Raw genomic sequence first — 24,846 nt, forward strand, 5'->3', positions numbered from 1 at the left:
GGAATTTCAGAGCTGCAGGTTCTGCTCAAAGAAAACACTGTGCTCCAGCTTCATACAAGTGCTGCATTTAGGGACTTGCTTTGCAGGAATCTGATGCAGTCCTTTCACCTCCAATGATCTGAGGTCAAAGTCTGTAATTTCTGGTTGCAAGTGAAATATGCCCTATGTGGGATTTTATTGACATCACGAAACCACCACACATTTTGGCATAACTAGCTGTTTCTCTTCATAAGAGTCAAAGACCTGGTATGGCAGGAGGTCATGTATATAATGAGTGAAGGTCACCAGCAGAAATACAGGAGAAGCCCAGGTCTGAAAAAGAAGGGCAGGTTGCAGGACTAGAGATACTGACAGAGGTTGGTGCACACCATCCACCTGGAATCTCTAAGGTCATCTCTACCGTGGAGTCTTCACTCTCAACAATGAGTTGAGTTTTATATGTTTGCAGCAGATTACTCTCCTTAGGCCTGTTTTTATCTTACCAGTCCTCAACAGATGGAGCTGGCCTTCTCTGGCCTATGTACAAGAGGTTTGCTTATGTGCCTGAGGCCCTCTGACCTAATTTATCCCAAAGAAACTTAAACCTCAGCAAAAAAAAAAAAAAAAAAAAAAAAAAAGGTGTAATTTAATAGGTCTCACTTGTGAGAGGTCAAATTAGATGCAACAAACATCAGCGTATGCACTTTTGTTCAGCTCACTTGTTCTTAACACTGGGGTTTTAAAAAGTGTCTAACAAAGGGCGCTGTTGGTATGGGCTATATCCGTGTGGCAGTGACATGTTTGTCTACATGAAAGGCTGTTCAGTTTTCTAACAGACTTTGTCACATAGCTTTCCAACTCAAATAGGATTTCTGTTCAATTAAGTCTTCTTTTTCCAGATGGCATGGAGCGGTTCACCCGTTCTTCCACCCCAGTGGATCTGAAGGGAACAGGATCAGCCTAGCTTTCATTTGACTGCTTACTTCACATTAGTTCCCCCCAAAGAAACCCCAACCAAGAAAGCAATCTTAATACGCCACGTACACATAACTTCTGCCACAAAGACAGTGCAGACTAATCAGACAAAAATGAAGAAGAGGCCTGATGTCATTTGCCTTTCCTTCTCTTTATTTCTAGCACGCTCATCATCATATGATATAAGTTCTCTGTTACAGTTACAGATAACCAAGACTTATTTCGGAAGACTTATTTTGGAAGGTCCTCTTTTTTGATGTGTCACTTGGGCTTTTCTTGGCAAGGCATTTAGGAAATTTTTTACTTTTGGTTTGCTCTGTATCCTTCCACATCACCCAGTTATCTTAGGAGTTGGGTGCTAGAGGCCCTGCAAAGAATGTTTTCCATGTTCCTCGGGGAAGTCACTGGTGTAAGAAAGTCCATGACTGCCTGGTGAAAAGCTTTTGCCCTGTAACTTCACTAGTTTCCCATGAATGTTGTTGTTGCAGTAGGGTAAGGCCCCTGCCAGAGGCTCAGCTGCTGGTCAGTCTGAACCCAGCAATGTGAAGCTCTTAAAAATCAGTGCAAGGAGTTTAGGTGTGATCCAACATGGTTGTTTTGCCTGCATTTTGAAACCATGTTCAAAAAAAACCCAAACCAAACCCAAACAAACCAAACAAAAACAAAACCCACCCAGTCAATATTCTCTGTCTCTCTGAACAGACTTCTTTGGCCTCTGAGAGAATTAGCCTGTTTGGATCACTCAGATTTCCAAGTAATCACTGGCACTTTGTTTATCCCTCCATTTGGGTTGGCCACACTAAGGGACACACAAGAAGGACCTTTTTATCTCCCTCAGTGAGAGCTCAGAGGCAGAAGAGTAGCACTTCCCTGACTCTGGGCTCAACAGTAGTGCATCACCGAGGTAGGCCTCAGCCTGGGAGCCCACTTCAGCAAGTCCTGCAGCCTGGTCTGCGTTGGTAGTGCAAGCCCACGCTTCTGAGAAACCACGAGCTGCCTCTGGCCTCAGTGGCACCTTGGAGAAAAACAGCAATATGCCAGCCTTTCGTTTTTCAGGCTGTCCTTGTGGTGCTGTCCTTGGATCCTGTGTGATGAAGTGTGTGCTAATATGTCGTTATGGCCCTGAACTTGAGCAAGAAAGATCAGGGAATGTCCAGCCAGAGGCATTATCTCTGTGGTGTCACAAAGATGCAGTAATTGCTATGCCTGGTTTTCCAGTAAAACGTGTGGCTTAGCCTGTTTTCTTCTGCGCAGCTTTCCGAATGTGCAGTGCAGCAGAGTCAGCATTACAGCAAGGAACTTCAACTTTTGCATTTACTGGCTTCTGTGCTTATGGCTGTGTGAAGCATTGCGTTAAATACACAGTAGTTTCTAGCACCTAATAAGGAAGGACTCTCTTACTGTTATTGTTATAGCTGGGGTTGTTATAGTACTGGGGACAGAGAGGCTTGGTCTGACCAAGAGAATGGGGGGTTCCTGTGCCTATATAATGGGAAAAAATAAACACAAGCTTTGGATCCAGGTCTGGATGTAAATGTTGTGCCTCAGATTCCTCTCAGCTTGGAGGCTGTTAAGTCCTTGGCTGGTTATGTTGATGGAGTACTTTTGAAGCCAATGTCAGATTTTGCCAGTGTGCAGATCTAGTCAATATTTGAACTTTATACCCCCTCTGTGGGAGTTTATGAGCACTAAACCATGGGTATGTAGGCTTATATGGAAGTGTGAATGCTTCTCTGAATTTTATCCAAGCCAATCAGTCCTTTTGGCTTGATTCAGCAAGGCTCTATCCTGGGGAGGGGGGATGTTCCTAGGACCTCATGCTTTACCTCATGCTTTCAATTAGGGTGAAATTGCCTCTTTTTCTGGAAAGGAGAAAAAAAAAAAAAGAGAGAGAGAGAGAGAGTGAGAGATTGAAAGAGAAGCCCTACCTTTCTTCCCAGAGCGTTTCTATGACTTCAGGTTCAGTAATTGTCTCATGTCAGCATGACATGGCAGAAGCACTGCACATCCTCACTCCACAAATTAGCCATGGATATTTTGTGGGGTTTATTTTTCATTTGCCCTCTTTCTCTTCTGTTATTGGACCCTTTCCTGAGTCTACCAAGAGCCTCTGCTAAGTCTTTGATGGAACTGTCTCCTCTGCGGTGACTTATGGAAGCTCTTGGTGTGTATTCACTAGGGATCACAGAATAATAGGGGCTGGAAGGGACCTCTGAAGATCATCCAGTCCAACCCCCTGCTAAAGCAGCTTGCCTACAACAGAAAAGCATCTGGATATCATTGTAATATCTCCGGAGAAGGAGATTCCACAACCTTTCTGGGCAGTTTGTTCCAGTGCTCTGTAACCCTCAAATCAAACTCTTCTCAAGATCAGATGGAACTTCCTGAGTTCCAGTTTGTGCCCCTCATTCTTTTGCTGGGCACCACTGAGAAAGGCCTGGACTCATCCTCTTTACATGCACCTTTTAGATATTTGTAATTATCAATAAGATCTGCTCTCAAGTCTCTTGCTTTCTTTTCCTCTCCTAGTTCCCTATGTGCTGAAGAGCTGTGCGGAGTTCATTGAGACTCATGGCATCGTGGATGGGATCTACCGCCTCTCAGGAGTGACATCCAACATTCAAAAGCTGAGGTAAGCTCAACTGATCTGAATGGCGGAGGGATTCAGTGACATTGCTCTGCATCTTTGTGTTGTTAGTCCCTCAGTCAGATACTGGGGTCAACAAAGCTCCGCACTGATGCAGAAGGGAAATGGCGTCCCAAGCGGGTAGCAGGGAAACACGACGTTTCAGGCATACAATACACGACAAAGGAAAAAGCCTCCCTTTACATCTGTTAATGGGAAAGGCCTGGAGGGTCTCAGCACAAACGCTGAGTTGTTCTCTCCCACTTTAAAAAAAAGCAATCTCTTTGTATCAGTTTGGAGGCCCCTCATGGAACTGTGCTAGGGAAACCACAGACTAGTTCAAGGCTTGGGGCCTGGTCCCAGAAGCCAATCTGGGCCAGGCGGTGGATAATAGAGACGTCTTTGCTTTTCAGTTTGTTTCATCCTCTAGCTGTGAAAAAATTACGCAGAGTGGAGTTTTGACGTGGTACAGCTCTTACTCATCTACACTGCTGCCTCCGTGTTGTTTCAGACAAGAGTTTGTTTCTGACCAATGCCCGGACCTGACACGGGAAGTTTACCTCCAGGACATCCACTGTGTGGGGTCACTCTGCAAGCTGTATTTCAGGGAGCTGCCCAACCCTCTGCTCACTTATGAGCTCTACAAGAAATTCACGGTGAGACCCCCTTCTGTCCTCATTCCTAACCAGCAGCATGGACATGCCGCAGGTTCCCTTGTGACAGCTGTTTGGGTTTCAACTCCAATGTCCTGGTTTCTGGTGCGTGCATCTGTATAAACACTTCTCAGTGCTCTTCCCTTCTCATATTGTGCTGTCTCTCTGTCCTTGCTTCTTTCCCCCACTGCATGTTTATTTTTCTCATTTTCTTTGTAGTTTCCTTCCTTTTGTTCATTTTTTTTTTTCACTACATTTCTTCCCTGGTGTTCCTCTTTCTTCCCACTGTGCATCTCCTCCCAGAACTCCTAATTCTTTTTCTTTTCCTCATTACTGTCCATCACTGGAAGCCTCTTGGGTCACCTGGGGCTTGTGATCATAATTACTAGGAAGTGATTTCCTCTTCCCCGTCCCTCCCACAGTCCTTGACACCTGAACAAACGGATTGCTCAACCCACATGTACCAACTTTTCTGCATCTGTAGCATTTCCTCAGAGTTTGTCAGAGAGCAAATGATAACACAGATTATGCCAGCTATGACATATCAAATCCGTCATGCTCATGTTGTAAATACAAACAGCAGAGGGAAGTGGCAGCTGGCCAAACAGAAATCTGCAACCTTGTTTAAAGGGACTGTAATTCAAAGAGTAGTAAGTCAAACAGCCATAGATTATACATGGATACAGTAGGTGCAGACTGCAGGGAGCTGAAAAATTAGACCATGAAACCTGAATTTTTAAGAGAGTTGGCTAATTTTGATGACAGACAATATTTTATTAAAAGGTGGCACAGCAGGCTATACTTGTCATTAAGGTTGCCTGGTTCTTACCCTTCTAAATCCATTTTCAGTTGTTTGTGACACCAACAAACATAAATTCAGTCATTCAGGGTGAAGTCGTCCACACTAGAGGTGTGAATTTTCAGCTACAAGCATGCACCATCTTCTTCAAACAACTGCTACAGGGGGATGGGAAGGATTGTTTTTTCAGTGTTAGAAACATCCGTCCTTTGTTAAGAATTTCTATCATCCTACTCTTTCCTATTTTCTGGGCGGTGGAAGGGACAAACACTGCCAAAAATGTCGGATGTTGCAGAGAAGACATTTTGTTGACAAAATCATGTCTAAGCAACTTTAGCTTCAAGTGCTGCTATCTGCATTTCCTCTACCCTAAGTCAAGCACTTGCAAACAGCACTGCACAGGAGGCACCGAGAGAGATCCATAGGGTCCACACAGGAAGACTTTTTTTAAATACTCCTTGAGCAAAAGGGCTTTCTGTAGGTCAGGGAAGTTAGGTAGATGCCAGGGACTATAAGTGAGCTGAGGAACACCAATTCGCTAGCCTTGCTGTGCTGCTTGACGAACAGTAGTGCTAGGTGTCCTGCTATTTTGATGCCAATTTTTAAGTAAGACTTGGCTGTGTTTTGAGGTGCTGGATAGTAAAACCTAAGTCAGAGCAGATCTGAAAAACTATTCTATACTCTCAGGATATAGAGATCCTTAGTATATAAGGCAGGCTCTCCAAAATGGAGACAGTAAGAATGAATAGGACCTTGAAAATACAGAGTATTACTCACTCATTCATAGTAACTGATGAGCCTCATTCTTGCTGGAGATATTTGGCTAGTGTCTTTCTGGCTATCACTGCTGATTTATGAAAGAAAAGTGCTATAAAGGAAACATGAAGATTTAGATGGAAACCATTTTTAGGAAAGAATGTTTGCTGAAAAACACAGTTTTGAGCTGATGACTTGCAGATTTTGGTTAGATACATTTGGTAAATAGTTTTACTCGAAAACAAAAGGGAAAACACTTCTGTAACTATCCAAATGTTTTTTTTACAAATACTTTCTAAAGAAGATGTTTCAACATTAAATCAACACATCCAACTCCCAAATAAAGCGTATTTCAGAAAAGGGGTTAAACAGCCTCAAATTTAAATGAAGTTTTCTTTCACTTTTAGTTGAGTATGATGCTTGGTCAGCATTGAACAATTATTTGTTAAAATCTCGTGCCAGCTCCCCAAAATGTTATCCCTTTGAATTGACCTAAAAGTGATTTTTTTAAACTCTGGCTTCTTAGTTTGTCCTCTCCACCACAAGATCCATTATTCACATAATTCTAGTCAGTACGGATTTATAATGGGTAACCCAGCTGACAGGAAACACAGTCAGATACAAGGAGGAAAGAAATAAAAAAGACCAAATCCCCAAGGAGCAGAAAAACCGCTATCGGAGCGTGCATGTGCGTGGGATGTCTGAACAGGGAATGATGGCAGCTGTGCCTAAGCAGAAGAACGCTGGTAGGAGTAAAGGATGCATGCTAATCCCAGCCTGTCTGACTCACTTGAAGCTGCCTCTGAGATGGGATAGGCTCCACTTTGAGTCACCGGTGTGATTCAGACATTTACAGCTAAGGAAAGTCAAATTCTTAATGACTAGAGAGGGTTTGGCCTTTTGGTCATCAGTCATTGATGTAGCATCACAGTCATGACCTCGGTAGCTATCAACCTTTGCAGAACAGTGCCCTCTCACAGTCATTAGTTTGCCATCTAGTCTTTTGGTGATAGGTACTTTTATTATGGGATAGATAGGTTGACTCTGCTCAGCTTGTTCCAACCTGAGCATAGAGACTGATGATCCCTCATGACAAATCAGCTGTAAGAAGCCAAACCTACTGTTGACGGTTTACGGGCTGGTCCGGCCTGGTTCCGTGACTAGTGGGGTGGATGGATTTTTTTACAGAATCCACACCTCTGGAAAAGGGAAACAGGGGACCCCCACAAAAAAAAAGAATAATTAAAAAAACAGTGGCAACGATCTGAGGAGAAACAAACTAATTTAATAAATATAGTATGGGAATGCACGATAACACACTGTAATACAATATAATTCAATATAATTGTTAATAAAATCAAATATAATTGAGAGAAGGATTGTCCGAGAGCTAAAGGCCTTATACTAATACTGAAGCCTTGCATGCACTCGGTAGCAGCAGCAAGACGATCTGAAAGCGAGCACGACGAGACGAGAAGAAGGCAGAGCACTCAGGTCAGGTGACCTACAGGCCTTATATCTGTTCCTCTGAGCAGGAATGTTAACAGTACTCGATCAGTCTTCTGGGGAACGTAGTTCTTCTCTTCTGGATAAGTACCCGGAACTAGAGCATTTGCTCTTTAACTCCCAGTACAATGCATGATGTTATGATGTGGAATACCGATAACCAAAAATCATAAAACCATGACACCTACCTTTTCTCACTGATCGCTATTCCACTTGTTAGGCAGGACTTGTGAACTGTGTATTCTAGAAAAACCATTGGAGTAACAAAAAAATCCAAGATTTTTAGTTGTTTTTGATATCTCTGCCATCCTCAGAGTGCTCTTATACTGCTTGAAAGATGAACGTATGGAAGACATGAATTAATGCCATGATTAATGGGAATATAATAAATGGAGTTATTCGTTCTTCGTTGAATTCTGTGTCCCACTGTTCTAATCCTGAGCTTGGAGAGGGCCTTGGATTTCAAAGTCACAACAAATATGGGTCAGAAATGTGGTTGGAAGTCCGAATGGGTCACAAACTCAGAAAGTCTGATATTCATATGCTGTCTAAGCATTAGGTTTTTGAGACCTGGAAGTTAAATGTAGGGATGAAAATCAGCACAGGGGGAAAAATACTGTGTAGAGTCCAGTTGAAAAATAGTATTTGAGATGCACCACTTAAAGTTTATATTCCTTGAAGCCTTGTGCAAAGATCACAAGAGTGCTTGCAGTTAGGCTTTCTGGGGTTATAGTGGTAAGTTTTTTTTCTCTTCTTTCTTTTCTTACTTTTTGAAGTGGAAGGTCTGCCCCTAAACATCCTGATGAGTCTCATGCCTCGCAGAGGATCTTTCACTTGGTCCCTCCTCCATTCCAAGGCATTGTATCGTCAGAATAATAATAAAAACAGGAGGAAAGTTAGCATCTCTTTCTCAAATTTCAGGACAGCCTTGTTTCCTGCTCATAGTTGGAAATGAAGCTTATAGCCAGATCTTCTCAGTTCAGAAGGGCTTGTCCTTTGCAGTTCAGATATTTTGCAATTGCAGGTGACCTGGCACACTGCTACTGGGGATCGCTCTCCTAGGCAGAGATCCGATTCATGCCATGTACGTGTGCAGCTGCCTGTGGGGACATGGCAGGTCATGGAGGAGTTGTACTAGTGATGGCAGCATGGTGACACAGCCCATCTGTGACACTGAAAGGCTTGATTCCCGGCCTCCTAGAGATGTTGATGTTTGGCAATTTGTGTGAGTGTGGGCTTGTGACCAGGATAAGTATTTGGCCCTCTGTTGTAGAAAGGGGTAAATTCTAGTGCAAGAAGTTAAACTATCTTTAATTTAGGTAAAAGAAGTGCATCCACATCTCATGTATACCAAGCTTGTGAGTACATGCATTTTTCTTTGCCGTGACACCAGTGAGAAAACTGAAGCTATAGGGCATAGATCTGAATTCCAAGTCTTAGGAAGTGAAACACATTCCTGTTCATCTCTTACCTTGAAACTAGCAAGATTTGACTTGGTTGCACATAAGAGGTGGTCTGCAGGGAAACAGACGGTGGCCTGAATATGGATAGCAGCATGGTTAGCATGGATGTTGTTGTGGCAAGGATAAGAAGATACTTCTGCAGTTGTGCCTAATAATTTCAGGTTCATGATGTTAAGGCAAGACTTCTGCTGGCAGCATAGCTCCCTACATCTTTCTGTGAACTCAATCCAAACCCCAGTGGCAGCAGAGTAGGCAAGGGCTTCCTGGACAGTCATACATTGTTTGAAGTTGCTGGTGATTTGCCCTCCCCAAGCACAAAAATTGAAAAGTCGTGGCTGAACAGATGGATACCAATGCAGTATACTCCTAGGAATGCAGACAAAAATTATCATGTCTCTTCAGGCTCTTGCTCCACAGACACTTGATCAAGACCAAGTTGTATGACCTTCATTCTAACTAATCTAATCTAACCTTGAGTATAAGAATACATTAACCTACCTGGACTGTGATTTTACTTCTCTCATCATAAAAGATGCAAACTCACACATACTCCTTCTAGCTATCTTTAAATGTCAGATGAAAAATTGCTTATTTTTATGAATATAGAACATGCACATCCAAGCTGTTTTCATAGCACAGGACCTGAAAGACCTGTTATTTTTCAACACAGTTTTGGGCAAGGGGGATTCACTGTTTTTCGTTTTTCATTATTTCCACTTCTCTCTTCATTTCTATTTCACCCATCAATACACAAATTAAAAAAAAAAAAAAAAAGAAAGAAAAAGGGATAACAAACATAATTCCTAATTGAAGCTCTCAGTTTTCAAGCCCCAACCCTCCTCAAAACATTGACCATCCTGTCCCAAGGTGTGGGGAAGGCGTACCAAGACATGAAATAATAGCACAGCAGATTTCTGCTCTGCTGGGAACACAAAGCAGCGTCTCCTACCGATAGCTCTGCAAGGTAACAAGAGAGCATTCCCTCAGAGACAGACTATCTCATGTGACACTCCTTACCCCTCTTTATTTTCCCCTGAGCACAGTGACAGGGTGGACTATTTCCTTTTATCTCCACAGGAAGCAGTATCACGCTTCCCCGAGGATGAGCAGTTGGCACGGATACAAAATGTCATCCAGGAGCTACCACCATCACATTACAGGTGGGAACATATCCACCAAGGCTCTGAGGAACAAGATGGTGGCCCTCGGCATTAGGGAATACTGATTGAAACAGCAACAGAGTTAATTTCCAGAAGTTAATTCCCCAAAGCTGGCTCACTGTTTCCAAATCTGACAACAATTAATCTGGCATTTAAATGCCATCAAAGAAGTTGTTATTAAATAGACTCTCCCTGTCTCAGTCTATCCTCCTCTTTCTTGGGTACAAACACCATGGCACTCTTGGACAGTGTCCTGGGTGTGGTGAGAAGCAGATAATCTGCTGTAGGTACTTGAGCTAAGCCATCAGCCTTTTTAGGATCCTTCCCTTTCTGCCATCCAGATGCCATTTTCCTTGCACTCATTATACCGAGGAGCGTTTAGTTCATGTTTAATCCTCGGCCACCTCAGCGCAAGGCTGTTCAGGCATTCACACCACCCCATGCAAACCCTGGTTCTGTAAATCCTGTCCTATGAGGCCTTTCGGGTCACTGCAAACACTGCCCTCCTTGAGGAAGGGACAGCCCTGAGGTCATGGCTGAGTCTGAGGCCTGCTGTCCCAGTAGACAAGTATTGGTCATCTGAGTTGAAGGCAGAAGACATAGTAGGCTGTACTGTACTAACAGCTTAGAGGTGACATTACCATGTGCACGCTGAAAGATCTGACACTTTTTTCTCTATTTGTGTGAAACCCCTGTAGAACACTGGAATACCTGATCAAGCACCTGACTCACCTGGCCTCCTTCAGCAGCATGACCAACATGCACACTAGAAACCTGGCCCTGGTGTGGGCTCCCAATCTCCTCAGGTATGGTAGAATCCTCTCAGCCAGAGCACTATGTTAAGCAGCAGCAGCATGTGTGCCTGGAAACCCATCCACTGAGAGAAATGAAAAAGCAGGAAAAAACAGAACAACTAAAGGGAACATCAGAGCAAAACAAGTAGCTTTTAAAAAGAGAAAGAGTTCTTCCAGGTTGAATAATCTGAGGTTTTACTGCCAGCATCCAAGGAAAGTTGTGGTTTTGCTTTTTTTTTTTTTTTCCTTTTCTTTTTTTCTTCCAAAATAAAGCTGTTATTTGTAAGTTGAGTACACTGATTTAAAAACAAGGAGTTAGCTCATCACTGTGGAACGGAAATGACATTTCCGATGGTGCCAGTACTTCTGCAGTGGTGTGGTGTGAGACATCAGTGCTTGGAAGACAGGGCAACAATATCACAGTCCTGCGTCCAGCACTGCTTGAGTAGAAGTGAAATAAGGTTGGTTGACACAAATGGCAGCTAGCAGTGTATTGCGAGACCACCAGATAGATTTTGTTTGCTTTGCCTGGCACTGTGCTGGAAAGAGGCCCAGATAAGATGCAGGCAGATGTTTGGCAGATATGCTGAGAGCTGAGCAGAACAAGAAAATGCATTACTTGAAAAATTTATATTGAAGTATTTTGTATCTTGGTGAAGCTGCCCTCTCCATTCATCTCATACCCATGTGTTCAGAGGATGGAGCTATGCAGGGTGAGTCCAGGACTGCTGCAGGGCAGGCAGAAGGGACGTTGGCGAGAGAGTTACAGGCAAATCACAAAAAAGACAGAGCAGCTTCTGAAAAGGAATCAGATGTTGACTCTACTGAGCATCAAAAAGTGGGAACATCACAACTGAGATGTTTTCATTCCAGCATCTGTCCTTGTCAAAAACTTGAAGTCTGTTTCCTCCTGCAATCTATTTTCAGTGCAAGTCTCAAGGAGGATAGAGAAAGGGGCAAGCAATGCAACTGCGGTCTCCTTACATGGTTATCCTACTGGCAATGCCCCAGGCTATTATCTAACACACCAGTCATTAACTTTACAAAGGATCCACTGCCCAGTGATTATTTCTTCAGCAACACTTTGGCATGTCAAGATAAGGAATGACTCTTTGCTGAGAGCAAGAATGAGAGTGTGAGAGTGCAGGGGGCAGTGTCTGAGAGATTTCACTCAAATCTTCCTTGGAGAGATGACTGAAGCATTGCATAGGGGTCTGGAAGTAGTGCTTGAAGGCTCCTGTGTTGTCTTTCAGACTCATCTTTGAAAGTGCTAAAGGAGGACCAAAGTTGGGGGAAAGAGAGCAGTTTGAAAATGAATTTTATCTTCTACTGAAAGGCAAAAAGGGACAATAGCATGGGGAGGAAAGAAAATAAAAGAAGTGAGGGGAAAAATGGAAAAGGATTTTGAAAAGAGTGAAAAGGCAGAGAGGAGGGAAGGGCCTGGTGAGGAAAGGAAAGGAAAGATGCAGCAAGAGCAAGCAAAACATCCTTGTTCCAAGTCTTGCAGGCAGAAAGCCAGTCTCTCCTTCCTAGAGGCCACATGTTGTAATTCTGGCTACTAGTGTACTTCTTTCTCTGTGCAGGTCAAAGGAGATAGAGGCTGTTGGCTGCAATGGGGATGCAGCTTTCCTGGAAGTGCGAGTCCAGCAGTTGGTGATTGAGTTCATTCTGAACCACGTGGATCAGATCTTCAGCAACAATAGGAAAGCCAGCTCTGCTGAGAGCATTGGTAACCACCTCCTTGCACCATTCTGCATATCACTTGCCCTGTTTTCCAGCTCTAACTTTATCTACTGTACACTAGTATTTCAAAATCATCAAGGCTTACTATGCTCATACACTCTCCTGAACAAACCTTGATCCCAGTTCCTCACTAACCTAGTCCTCCTCACCCCTATCTCCAGCATACCATTTTTAGACACCAGCTTCTTTCAGTGTGCTCTCTGATTGCCCCATGGCTCATATTTTGCATGATCCCACATGGCTTAATGTTTTCTACAAAGGAAATAATAGAATTGGTAAGGTTGGAAAAGACCCACAGGATCACCCAGTCCAACCATCCACCCATCACCAATAGTTCTCATTAAACCACGTCCCTCAACACAATGTCCAAACGTGCCTTGAACACCTCCAGGGTCGGTGACTCCACCACCTCTCTAGGCAGCCCATTCCAGTGCCTGACCACCCATTCAGAGAAGTAGTATTTCCTAACATCCAGCCTGAACCTCCCTTGGCACAAGACTGACCAGCTCCTTAATCTGGGCCCAGGCTTTCTCCCTAAGACCAACAGCCACACTTTCAATAGTGCAGAAGGCAGGGAATGGGGGACTGTGTCCTTACAGTGGCCAGCAGTACAGCAAAACACTGATCAGCGAATTCTAAGGCTTCTGGTTGTACTGCAGGTTCTCCCCGTAGCCATGAAATGCGTTGGGAAGGTATAGTAGTGCTGGGTTTTAGAACAGCCCCCTTTCCTAGAACAAGACAGGGAGAAGGATGTGGAAGTGAGGAAGAACTAGTCACCAGGCATGGACTGGAGACTCAGCTGCTCCAAAATCTGGGGAGGGAGGAGAGAGGGGAACACGTGTAACCCGGTGCTTCTCAGGGACACCTCTTTCTCACCGAAATATCTACAGCAGGTGCAGGAAGCCTGTGTAACACAGCCTTTGACTGGCAAGCATAGCCCCTGCTGGTAATGCACTCGGATGAATAAGGTTGCCGGGGAGATGGAAGGCTTATCTGACAAAAGCCTCTCTCTCCGCACGTGCCTCTCCTTTCCCCTCTCCAGAGGAGCCGTCCCAGGGAAATAAAGACACGAAGCTCTTGATCTCATCTCTTCTCACCCCGCAGCTGGAATGTACTTTCTTTCTTTACAGAGAACGCACCAGTTGTGAAAAATCTGACTCACCCCTCCACCTCCCTGCCGATGAAGCTGGTGAGCCTGGAAGAAGCACAGGCTCGGAGTCTGTCAGCCTCCCATCCTGCCCGGAAGGAGAGGAGAGAGAACAGCTTGCCTGAGATTGTCCCTGTGACAGGGTCCTTCTTCCACACAGTTGTTGACCTCCCCGACAGCAAGTAAGTGCTAAGAGGGGTGTAAAGTGTGAACGAAAAGAGCAGGTTCCCAAGCGTGATTAGGAATGGAACTTCTCTTAGAGTGACAGCCCCACACCTGCACACATGAATGGAGAGAAAATTGCATACCCTTCTCAAGTGGCAGAGTTGAAAGCATTTCACCTGCTGGGTTCATAGCTCCTCTAGTCCACCTCCCTCCACGAGGGCAGAGCCTCCTGCAGGAGGAATTAATTGTCTTTGCATCCTCGTGTGAGCACAAGGCTTGGCTAAAAGTGGGCTGGACGTGTAGCAAGTCAGGACGCTGCTCTGCTACGAGTTCCACCTGCTGGTGGCTGGTTCACAGCACGCCAGGTGGCACTGACCTGCGTAGCTTCATTCTTCTCTGCATTCCACTGCACTCATGGCCAAGCAACAAGGAAAAATTCCTCTTCTAGCCCTAGGAGATATTTACACAGTGGCATCAATACTGAGTGCCATTCCAGCTGACGTTGCTGCAGTTGTTGGCACGGGTGCCCAGCCTAATTATTTATCTATTGGTCTATCTATCAGTTGATATATGGCTACTCAGCTGCCTGGTTCTGAGAGATTATAGCCCCTGCAGCAGGAGACTCATTAATCTACTGACCCATAAAGCAATGTAGCAAAAATATTTCTTCACACTTGATATATTAAAGGAAAAAATGAGCCATCTAACAGAATACTGGCAAGAGAATAACCAATTTAAGACAAAAGGGTATATTGCCCCTTTACAGTGTGTTTTCTTTTCTCACTTGAAGAGAACAGTCCTATCACTAAGGTGTTAATTGTCTTTGTAGGACTGATTTGTGCTCTTCTGAGTGTTGTTCTGAAAGAAAAGCAGAACTGTGGAGGTAGAAAACCCATTTTGGGGAGCAAGTCAGAGAGGTAAAATGGTTCTTGCTCTTGAAGATTGAAGGAGGAATCAGAATAGGTTTGTGAAAGAACTATAAGCTAAAGTAAACAATATTCACAGCAGAAAACTGGCTTTGGGAGCAGCAGGTTCTTTCATTTTAAATCTGGGATTTCCAAGGAGACACAGGGAACTGGCATTCCACTTCATCTGACATTTACAAGAAATTGATTTAATTCCCTTAAGCTTTCTCATTTCAGTTATTACATTATACCAGCATATGATCAACACTTATGATTAAATTCAGATTGGCCTGACAAGCATTAATAGCCATTTGTATTATGGGATCCTTTTATTTTTGCAAATCCATAAAAGCTATAACTCACAAGGACTTTAAAGGATGGCTCTGTGCACCACAGAATAGTGCATGTTCCATCAGTTCTCACTGGGATTTATCTTGCATTCTGTCATTAAAACCTGTCTAAAAGACAGTTTTTCTTTACTGTGTTGCAAGGCACTTTTAGCCTCAGAAACCTCTCCATTTCTGGAGACAGGCGCAGTTCATCACTCAGTCAATCACAGTTGCTGTAGAATGATGCCAGAGCCACCTCTTTGAGCTCTGGTTCCATCCATGACACAATTAAACCACCAATACAGAGAAATCACACGCAGAAAAGGGAGAATTCTTTATGTAGCTATCTATGCTTTGCATGCACTAGAATTAAAAGAGGTGAGAGGAAAAGAGGAGCAGCATTGAGTAGAGAGAGCTCATAGGCTTTTATGGGATGCTAAAAAGATAAAAGTCTCTGAGGTTAGGTAATTTCCTGAGCCCATTTTTTTTTTTCTTTTTCCAGGAGAAAATTATCTACCAAGTCCAAGAAATGGAAGTCGATATTTAACTTGGGCCGTTCTGGCTCAGAATCAAAGTCTAAACTGAGTCGAAATGGGAGTGTCTTTGTAAGGGCACAGAAGTTATCTGGTAAGAACACAGTTTTCAGTTCACTCTTTCTCTCCACAGCTTCTCTCTTGGCACTGATAGCAAGGGGAAACCTATACCCACATGACACTAACGCCATTAGTCTTCAGTCTAATGGTGTCATTTTTTTTTTCCTTATTTCATGGACATCTTATTTTCACGTGATGGCAAGAAGCACCCTTAAGGATGATATGCCTGGCAGCTACAGCAAATATTCCATCTTGGTATGTGATAAACAGGCTCCCATTGCCCAGCTGTCAAGCCTAGGGGCTAGGAAGTGCTATGCGGTATATTTGGTTGGATTAGACCACTCCAACCGAGCCAAACCCTTACATTCCTTACACAGCACTGGTGAGTAGTTGTCCTTCCAAACTGTCCTTCCACCAAAAGGCACTAAATAACCAACTGTGTTCAGTGCCTTCGTGAAAAGCAAGGAGTTTCTATGCCTCCTGTATCTCAGCACTTTGAGTGAATGGATTACTTTTGCAGCTTTGACAAGGGAGATGTCTTTCCTCCTGGCTGTAATCCCAAGTTCTAACCCCTCCCGAGCTTCAATATCTTAAGTGCTGTGCTTCCTAGAAAATTACCTGGGAGTGTAAATTCTAAGCATTCTGAAAAGATGACTCAAGTTCTAAAAACCATGAACATAACTTTAAAATAATTATTATTTTTAAAAGAAATCATAGCCTATTTTTACCTAATTTTATGAAGAAGTGCTTTGGGCACCTATCTCCTAGTTTTCGTGTTGGTTATTTGTTTTCACTATCCTCAAAATTGGGAATTTACTTATTATAAGGAAGATGAAGGTGTGATTTTTTACTGATCTCATGACTCCAGGAACTGGTGTTTAGAGGAACGCTACCTAACACTGCGAGACTTACAATAATTAATGTTGGCAACGTTACCTACCACCATATATAAGAGAGGCAGTCTTTAGATCAAATACAAGTGTGAAGCCAAATTCTGGATCCAGTCTATTTTGGATCCCTGCCTTTCCCGTGTTTTGCATGTACAGATGGCCTCACATAGGGTGCCCACTGCAGACCTCAAAATAGCTCTCCATCCTATTTTGATCATGGGATCACTTTCTCACTTTGATAAGGAATACTCTGTCCCAAAATAGTGCTAGCTCAAGGATGCCCAGGAATGTTTGGAGCCCAGTGATTCTGGGGGGCTGAGCCTTGTTTCCAGCACAACACTGAATGACAGGAGGCTGTTTATTTTCACCAGCAGTTGCACAAAAACATTGAAGCACGTAGAGATTTAGGCACAGCAATGGTGAAATAAAGCAACACTTTAGTGCTGCCATGTTGTATTTTCATGCACTCTCTGCTTACAGCATAATGTGGGGGAAACACATGAACTTGCTGTCGAAACTCAGCACATGCTTTCCCACACTTTGTGTCTATGCACAAGTCACATAAAGTGTGAGCTCTGCTGTTTGAATTCTGTTCCTCTGGGAATGTAGCGCCAATGCTCAAGACATCATGCCATATGAATGAGAAAGGTAGCCAGGATTCCATACAAATGGGAAAGGTAGCTGGAGTTTCTCCTCTGCTCATGTGAAAGTCAGTCCCAGAAGCCTCAATTAAATAAACAAATGAAGTCCAATAAGCCCTCTCACTTTCTCCCTTACCTACTTCGTGCACCATTGTAAATAGCAAAGTTTGCTCCCAGACGTTTTCCAGAGCTCCACAGATCCTTTACAGGTTGCCAGAAACTTGCTGTTCTTGCCAGCTACTTTCCCTTCCATCTCCCCTTTCGGAGCAGTAACAACCACATGTCTCTGAAACCTCTCTGGAATAGATGTGTAGAGTGTTTGGTGACAAATGGCAGATCATTTCTGGACAAGCAAGTCCAGTGAGGATGACCAGGGAATAAGTTCCTAAACACTCTCATGAATTTCCTTCAGTGCCTTCTGGAGGCTGGGTATGCTCGTGCCAGCAAGAATCTGAGGGTGGAACATGAAAATAACTGAACATTTACTATGAGGAATGAGAGGTGGGAAGGCATTTATGCCAGTTTAGTTAAAAAGTCCCCACAAGCAATAGCGTGGTGTGACTGGGGAGGGCAATGGTGCGTGATGGCTTTGGGGACATCAAACTGCTACGCAGTGGAGATGGTGTTGACTGGCTGGGTTAAGTATAGCTCTCCACATGCCTGGCAGGTGCAAGGCTGTTGTTAGCACTAGCAAATCCCCAGCTGTGTGGACAAGTGTTGCGGGTAGTAAACCGCATGGTGTACATACAGAGGGGGAATGCTTGGAAATGGAAAATAACTTTGATGTCCGTCTGGCATGCCCGTCTATATGCAGCCTTTGTTCTTTATGGGCTGAAGCCTGCAAAGCCACGGGATCTGAAGCCTGTTTCTAAACCTCATTTTCCACAGAAAAAGCAACTATTCGTCCCGCGAAGAGCATGGACTCACTTTGTTCCCTGCCTGTGGAAGGTGAGACATCAACAGCCTATGCTGTAAGGCTGAAGGGCTGCACCTCTGCACTCTCAGCTCTCTCTCCACGCCTGCATGTGGTCTGTGTCTTTCCTTATTTCACTGTGCTGTGTATCTTTATGTGCACGTGCTGCTGACATGTGTCCTCACCCTTCTGTGCATACATTTTTAACCCTCAAGTGTGCATGCACCTGACAGTTATTGCTGTAGATGTTGCAGAAAGCAACACTATACCCAGTTATGTCTTTATTAGAAGTGAGATTGCCTTGATTTTGTTCCCATTTATAAGGAAAAATAAATATAAAGAAATTAAAAATGCTTGTAACAAACCAATGGAGCCTTGAGCTATGATCTCTGTGGGCAATGCATGCTAGCTGTAGAGTTGGCTGCATTTTATTGAAAGGTGCCTCTAATAAAAATCCTAAAAGATTTCCAGAGGAGGACATCCTATTCAGTCCTGCCTGCTCAGTGTGAAGGAGGCCACAGGGCTGGAGCCTGGAAGTTGTTTGGTGCCCCTGATCCTTCATCCCTCTCATCCCTCTGGGGAAATGTGGATGTTCATGAATCATAGAATCATAGAATAGCTCAGGTTGGAAAAGACCTTAAAGATCGTCAAGTCCGACCGCAACCCAACCATACTACCCTACCTCTAACAACCCTCCCCTAAATCACGTCCCTGAGCACCACATGTAGGGCAGAACACATTCTCGGAGGGATGATGGGGGGCTCCTTGCAGAGGAAGACTGATGCTAGTTATTTGTTTCCCACTGACTGCCTCATGTCCTCCTCTAGGGGAGGATGACAAGAGCCGATTCAAACGGACAGTGACTACTGGAGGGTTTTTTGTCCCAGTGATGAAAATTCGGACAGGAGGCACAGGCAGCTCATATGACCTCAGCAAGGAGAACGAGTGGGAGCGGGAAGGATCTGCCATGGCAGCCAAAGGAAACTCAGAGCTGAGTGGGGTAAAAGCTCCCTGCCGGACATCGCAGGCGAAGTGCCCCCCTGAGCAGCTGAAAGTCTTCCGGGCAGCAGAAGATGCTGAAAACGAGCAGACGTCCCCCAAAGGTGGCCTCATGTTCTACACCTCCGAAACAGCCGCCAAATCAGGCTTTCCCAGCAGTCTCTTTCCCTTGGAGGCCTCCCCTCGGCACCAGAGGAAAGCGCTGAACATCTCAGAGCCCTTTGCCGTCTCTGTCCCCCTCCGGGTGTCTGCAGTTATCAGCACCAACAGCACCCCATGCCGCATACCCACCCGGGACAAGCCTTCCCTCTCCAGCCTTGAGGAGCTGTCTTCCCTGGTGCCAGAGAGCCCCAGCCCCTCTACACCGGAAGGTGGAGGCCACATGAAGATGGAGCAGACCCCAGAGAAGGAGAAGCCATCTGGGCCTCCCCCGCCAACGGCAGCATCCAGAGGTAAAAGTGTGTTGGGGTAGTGGAGCTAAAGCTTGGCTGTGGTGGCATTCAATCTGCTGTCACAGCAGGGAAGAAACTAAGCTGTGCCAGGGCAGGCACTGGCTGTCACAGATTGACTTGGCCCCTGCTGAAGTACTGGGGCTGGGGAGGTGGGTGTTCTCACAGCACCATCCTGTTCTGCCTGGAGGGATCTCTTCAGCTCTGTTCTTCTTGGGTCACAAGAGCACCACTTTGTTTCAGGGAGCGCAGCCAGATGCATGCTTTTGGCCACAAGTAGTAACAAAGTTCATTTGTGTTTCTGATCCAGGTTCTCTCCCTGAGGAACTGGTAGTCACCAGAAAATCTGAGGCTTTAGAAACTGCACAGCCAGCAGCAGAGAATCAGGAGACGTTACATGGGCAGAGCAGCAGCACAAGCAGCCTCCGGCAATCCTCAGAGCACAGTCTTACTGTGGAACAAGCACCAGCCTCAGAGGTTCATATGGGGCCAGCCCCTGCAGTTAAGACAGAGCAAGAGAGGCTCGAGATGAAGACCATCTCCCCAGAAGGCAGTTGCAGCCAGCAGGAGATCCAGAAGGCTAAGCCAGAGGAAGGGTCATGCGTAAAGGATGCGGTAAGGAAGAAGTCATAAGAAAAAAGTTGGGGAACAACGTCATGGTGGTGACTGGGAAGCTGTTCATAGTTTCACTGTGTGCCAGTAGCCGTGAAAACTTGGTCTGTGATCGAGGTTAAGCAGAGTCAAGAATTGACCTTGCACTGATTTCACTTCTGTCCATTTAAGCACTTGGTGATTTATCTTTGTGCAACTACCTACTGTCCGCTCTTTGTTTTCTCTTCCTGTAACTATGACTGCAGTCAGTACAATCTGTCAGCTGTGAGACTCTCCAGATGTGAGACTGTCCAGGTGTCTGATACTTTTGACCCAAGGTCTCTGAACTCTTATTCTATTTTTTGCTGTTCTATTTTACTGTCCTGTACAGCTTGAAAATTTCTTTTTTTATTTCATTTTCTGGGCACACTTTCTCCCCCCCACTTCCTCTGTATTTCTACCAGACCTTTTTCACCAGGTTTCTTACAGTAGTACTCATCACAGGACATCTATTTAGAGATCTCTTGGCATATATTCTTTAACAGATTATACATTCCAGTGTGATTTGGGAATGCAGAACCTCTGGCAAGGCTAAAAGTGAGCACTGAATACAAAGAGCTGAGAAATAGGCTGAGATATTCCAGTTCCTCATTCACCTCACTTTTCCAGTCCACCTTCCCAGGCCTCATTATGGCTGCATCTCAGATCTTCTCCATAAATTTACTTGTTTATAAATGTATTTATTTCCTTCACTGGGTTGATTATTGTATGTGTGTGTGTTTGTTTCTATTACCATGAACATGATTGTCCAGGAGCCTGTCTTTTCTAAGAGACTGTTTGAGGAAAATTGAGGGGTATTTGCAGTAAGTTGTGAACTGCCAGGTCATGGCATTTCTTCTGTTTTTCAGACTGAGGAGGATCCTGCAAATGCCCTTCTAGACCCACTGTGGCCCGAGATACAGCATGAATTGAAAATAATCGAACCTGAAGAAGAACTCCTGCTCTTTCCAGCAGCTGTCCCCAAGACAGCTCCAGCTTCTGAATCCTCTTCTTCAGTACAAACAAACAATTTTTCCTCTGGTCCAGAGCAATGTACAACCCTGTCTGAGCAGAAATCTGCAGGCAGAACCCCACAGACCACAACTCAGGTGCCTTTATTTGATGGCACCAGCACAGAACGACCAGACAGCCACCAAAACTGCCAGTCTGATGTGGCTGCACAGCAGAGCTGTGCTTCAGCCCTACCCAAACTGGGAACTCCCCTGACTAGCATAGCTGCTCCAAAGAACCACCACCCAGTGGTAGAAAACAGTATGAGTGAATGTGTCACTCCTCCCCTGGAATGGAATTTTCGTAGTCAACCAGAAGTTAATGAGCTTCCTCCAGGAGATGAATTTTCTCTTTCCAAAGGAGCACATTCAGAATTGGAGAAAGGAAAGGATAGCACTTGCCAGATGCAGAAGGAAAGTGATGATCATACCAGAGTCCAGACTCAGAGTGGCATGCCTGAGATAGTGGCTGCTGATAGAAGGGACACATTCTCCTCCAAGGCACTGAATGGAGCTGGAATCCAGGAGCTGAAGGAGGGCAATGCTGTCAGCAGAACTCATGATGCTGGTGACCAGGATGATGAGGATAACTGGGCGGATAATGTGCAGAGCTTAGAGCTTGTGGAGCCGTGGGAGGATCACCAATGGGTCACAAGCCCACTCCATTCCCCAACCTTTAAGGACATTCAGGAGAAGACAATACCGGAGTTTCAGCCACAAGATCAGAGATCAGAGGCAGGCCTTTCCATTAGACCACGATTCAGTCGCAGCCTCTCTCTGGATAGTAAAGATACAGTGATGAGTTTGTGGACTATCCCATTCTCTTTCATAGATGCCCCTGAACAGCAGCAACCTTGCAGTGACATTTTGCCACTGGCTCACGAACCACCCAAAAAGTCCATCTCTCCAACTAGTCTGGGCAAAGCTAAGCAAGATGAGAATAGTACGTGTCTTCCAGAAGAACCTCTGAAAACTGATGAGCTGAGGTATCCCATCGGCAAGGAGGAAACACCAGCTAAGCAAGAAGAACCCTCCAGAATCCCTCTTCCAGGGCCAGAGGGAAAAAAAGTGGATGTAAGCAAAGAAAACACTTGGAGGTCGAAGCTTGAGCCGTCTTTACCATACCAAAATGCCCCAGACAGTTCTTTACAGGCAAAGACCACAAAGGAGGAGTCATCCAGGTCTCGGGACATTGCCCTGGCAGAAGACACTGTTACCAAAGTGTGCTCTGCCACTGAGTCACTTCAGAGTAATAAAGATGAAGAAACACCTCGTAAAGTGAAAACTAGGCCGTCATCCCTCAACTTGGATTCACTTCTTCCAGCTTCAGATTTCTTAACATTTGAGAGCTTGGCCATGCCTTCTGCTACTGGGAACTTCCTGTATGGGCAGAAGGAAGTGAAAAGTAGTGATTCAGTCCCATCTCTGTCAACTACCTGCCCTGCTGGGGGTAAAGGTGTTTCCTGGCGCTCTCCTTTCAGTGCCCATGTAGATCTAGATTTAGATTATCTGGCAGTGGCTCACGCCACCACTGGCCGTCGTAACTCTGCCCCTGTCAGTGTGTCAGCAGTCAGAACCTCCTTCATGATTAAGATGTGCCAGGCGAGAGCTGTGCCTGTGATACCACCCAAGATTCAGTATACCCAGATACCCCAGCCCCTGCAGGCTCAAAATTCCGCTCCACAAGTGGAGAAGAAAGAAGCAGAAGCCAAGCAGGCTGGCAGGCAGACTCAACGAGTGGCGTGGGGCCACCTGGAGCCCCCCAAGAGCCCATTGACAGAGAAGAAAACCAAAGCGGAGAAAGAAAACAGTGACCCAGCTCAAAAGGACTCAACGTGCCCCTGGCACAGCAGCCTTGGCTCTCCACTGGAGTCATCTCAGTCCAGCCATAACCCTAGCCTGGATGCCCCTGTTCTGCGCCGAAAGCGTACTTCCGAGGGGGAGACAGGTGGAGATAACCCCCAGTCTTCAAAGATGGAGAGGCCATCAGGGTTCTCCAAACCTTCCTATAGATCTAGGCCTGGGAGGCCCCAGAGTCTGATTCTCTTCAGTCCCCCTTTCCCCATTATGGACCACCCCTCCTCTTCAGCAGACTCCAGGGTGTTGTTATCACCCATAAGAAGCCCTACTCAGACCTCCTCTTCAAGTCCCATTTGTGGTGATCTGTCTGAAACTTCGCGGACAACACCTGAGGGAGTGATGCTGCGGAACAAAATGACCATCCCCAAGAATGGCCAGAGACTGGAAACTTCTACCAGCTGTTTTTACCAGCCACAGAGGCGCTCTGTGATTCTGGATGGACGAAGTGGGCGGCAGATTGAATAGTAACTGCTTCTCTTGCTCCTTTTCCATGGTGGATGGGATGGGAGTGTCTACACCAAGACCAACTGTTTCCATTTTGCTGTTGTTATTACTACGTTGTGCAAGAAGAACCCGATCTTTACCATTTCCTGCAAAGTATCTTGCTATGGAGGGTCAGTCTTTTTGTCTTGCTTTTCCTTCCCTTTCTTATTCCTTTCTAGTCCCTCACCGTCTGCTTTTTTTTTTGTAAGCAATTCCCAAGGAATATTCTTGTTGTCTAACAAGCTCTGTGGAAGCCTTATCCTTTCTACAGAATACAAAGGAAAAATAAATATTGAAATTACTACAAAATGGGGCTGGGGAGGGACACTGTTCTAAAGCACTGCATCTCCGGATGCAGATAAGGTGAGGAGCTAAGTTGAAATGTTTGGAATCCCTTTCTGTTTTTTTTCCTCACAGCCACTGAATAGCCATGTCTATCTATCTCTGCTGTATTCTTTGGATAGTGTAAGTCAATATTGTAGGAAACAGAATAGCTGAAGCGGAAGGTGAAGCTGGCATGAGCAAGACACGAAAGGTGTAAGACACCCAGGATGTTCCAGTAGCAAACATGCAACCCAAAGGCGCTGCCTTCAATGCTTCTGTTGCATCATAAACGTGCTCTTTCTAGCATGTGCAAGGTGTAGAACAAAAGCTGAACAGGAAACGCCTAGTTGTTCTTTGAATTTTCCAAGTCATGGTTATGAGATTTGTCGTACTCAGCCACACCTTCTTTTGATGGGCTGAGGAGTGAGTATCCAGCGATAGAGACTTCTCAGACTGGTATCAATGGAAGTGAAAATACGGCCGTAATGAAGGCCAGTATCAACTATTTTTGTCATTGCCTAAAGCCAGAGGACAGCTCAGCAAATATATCCAGCTACGCACCACACAGCAGAGGAAAGCAAGAGGATCTTCTGAACTGCATGTCCTTGGGCTATTGCCCTCTTGTGTCCTGATTAACATAATCATTGACCCTTGATCTTTCATTGCCACTGTGTGGCATGTCCCCAGGTGCTTCCTCCTCCTTGAGACTCCTTGTCCTTACCATTTTACACTGTTTCTTTGAGAGCACGGCTGGTTTTCACCTCCCTGCTCCTCAGTGCTTTCAAATTGATTGAGGGTATGGTAAAGAGGATGATTTGTGGGACTGCAGAACAGATCACGAACGATATTCTGAGAGGTGGATTTGAAGTGAATTAAGCTCTCTCCTGAAGGGCCTGTTATCATTACAGGCAAATACATGTTCATATAAGCAATAGCTGCCATGGGAATAGAATTAAAGCTTCCTTTATAAAGCCTCTAACTCTAAGTTAACTGCAGGCTCGTCTGTTGCCTGGTACGTGATAATGGGCAATTGCAAAGCCAGGTACAGCCTGTA

The 24,846-nt window shown here is 45.0% G+C and overlaps 1 protein-coding gene and 1 non-coding gene across 2 annotated transcripts in view; both read left to right on the forward strand.

The window, feature by feature from the left end:
• The window catches only part of ARHGAP31 (Rho GTPase activating protein 31), a 53,415-nt gene extending 29,641 nt beyond the window's left edge, over positions 1–23,774 (forward strand). The window contains exons 2-12 of the mRNA NM_001389447.2: positions 3,484–3,586; positions 4,092–4,236; positions 9,835–9,917; positions 10,616–10,723; positions 12,295–12,440; positions 13,585–13,783; positions 15,503–15,627; positions 18,013–18,072; positions 18,865–19,488; positions 19,796–20,100; positions 20,985–23,774. Of these exons, the coding sequence (NP_001376376.2) occupies positions 3,484–3,586; positions 4,092–4,236; positions 9,835–9,917; positions 10,616–10,723; positions 12,295–12,440; positions 13,585–13,783; positions 15,503–15,627; positions 18,013–18,072; positions 18,865–19,488; positions 19,796–20,100; positions 20,985–23,450 (4,364 nt within the window). The 3' untranslated portion in view covers positions 23,451–23,774. The remainder of the gene's footprint in view (positions 1–3,483; positions 3,587–4,091; positions 4,237–9,834; positions 9,918–10,615; positions 10,724–12,294; positions 12,441–13,584; positions 13,784–15,502; positions 15,628–18,012; positions 18,073–18,864; positions 19,489–19,795; positions 20,101–20,984) is intronic.
• Positions 18,799–18,869, forward strand: MIR3539 (microRNA 3539). The gene has a single exon (NR_035354.1). It is a non-coding gene; the product is annotated as a microRNA 3539 (primary transcript).
• Positions 23,775–24,846: the final 1,072 nt, after the last annotated feature.

The sequence above is a fragment of the Gallus gallus genome, chromosome 1 (genome assembly GCF_016699485.2).
Source record: "Gallus gallus isolate bGalGal1 chromosome 1, bGalGal1.mat.broiler.GRCg7b, whole genome shotgun sequence".
NCBI classification, from domain to species: domain Eukaryota; kingdom Metazoa; phylum Chordata; class Aves; order Galliformes; family Phasianidae; genus Gallus; species Gallus gallus.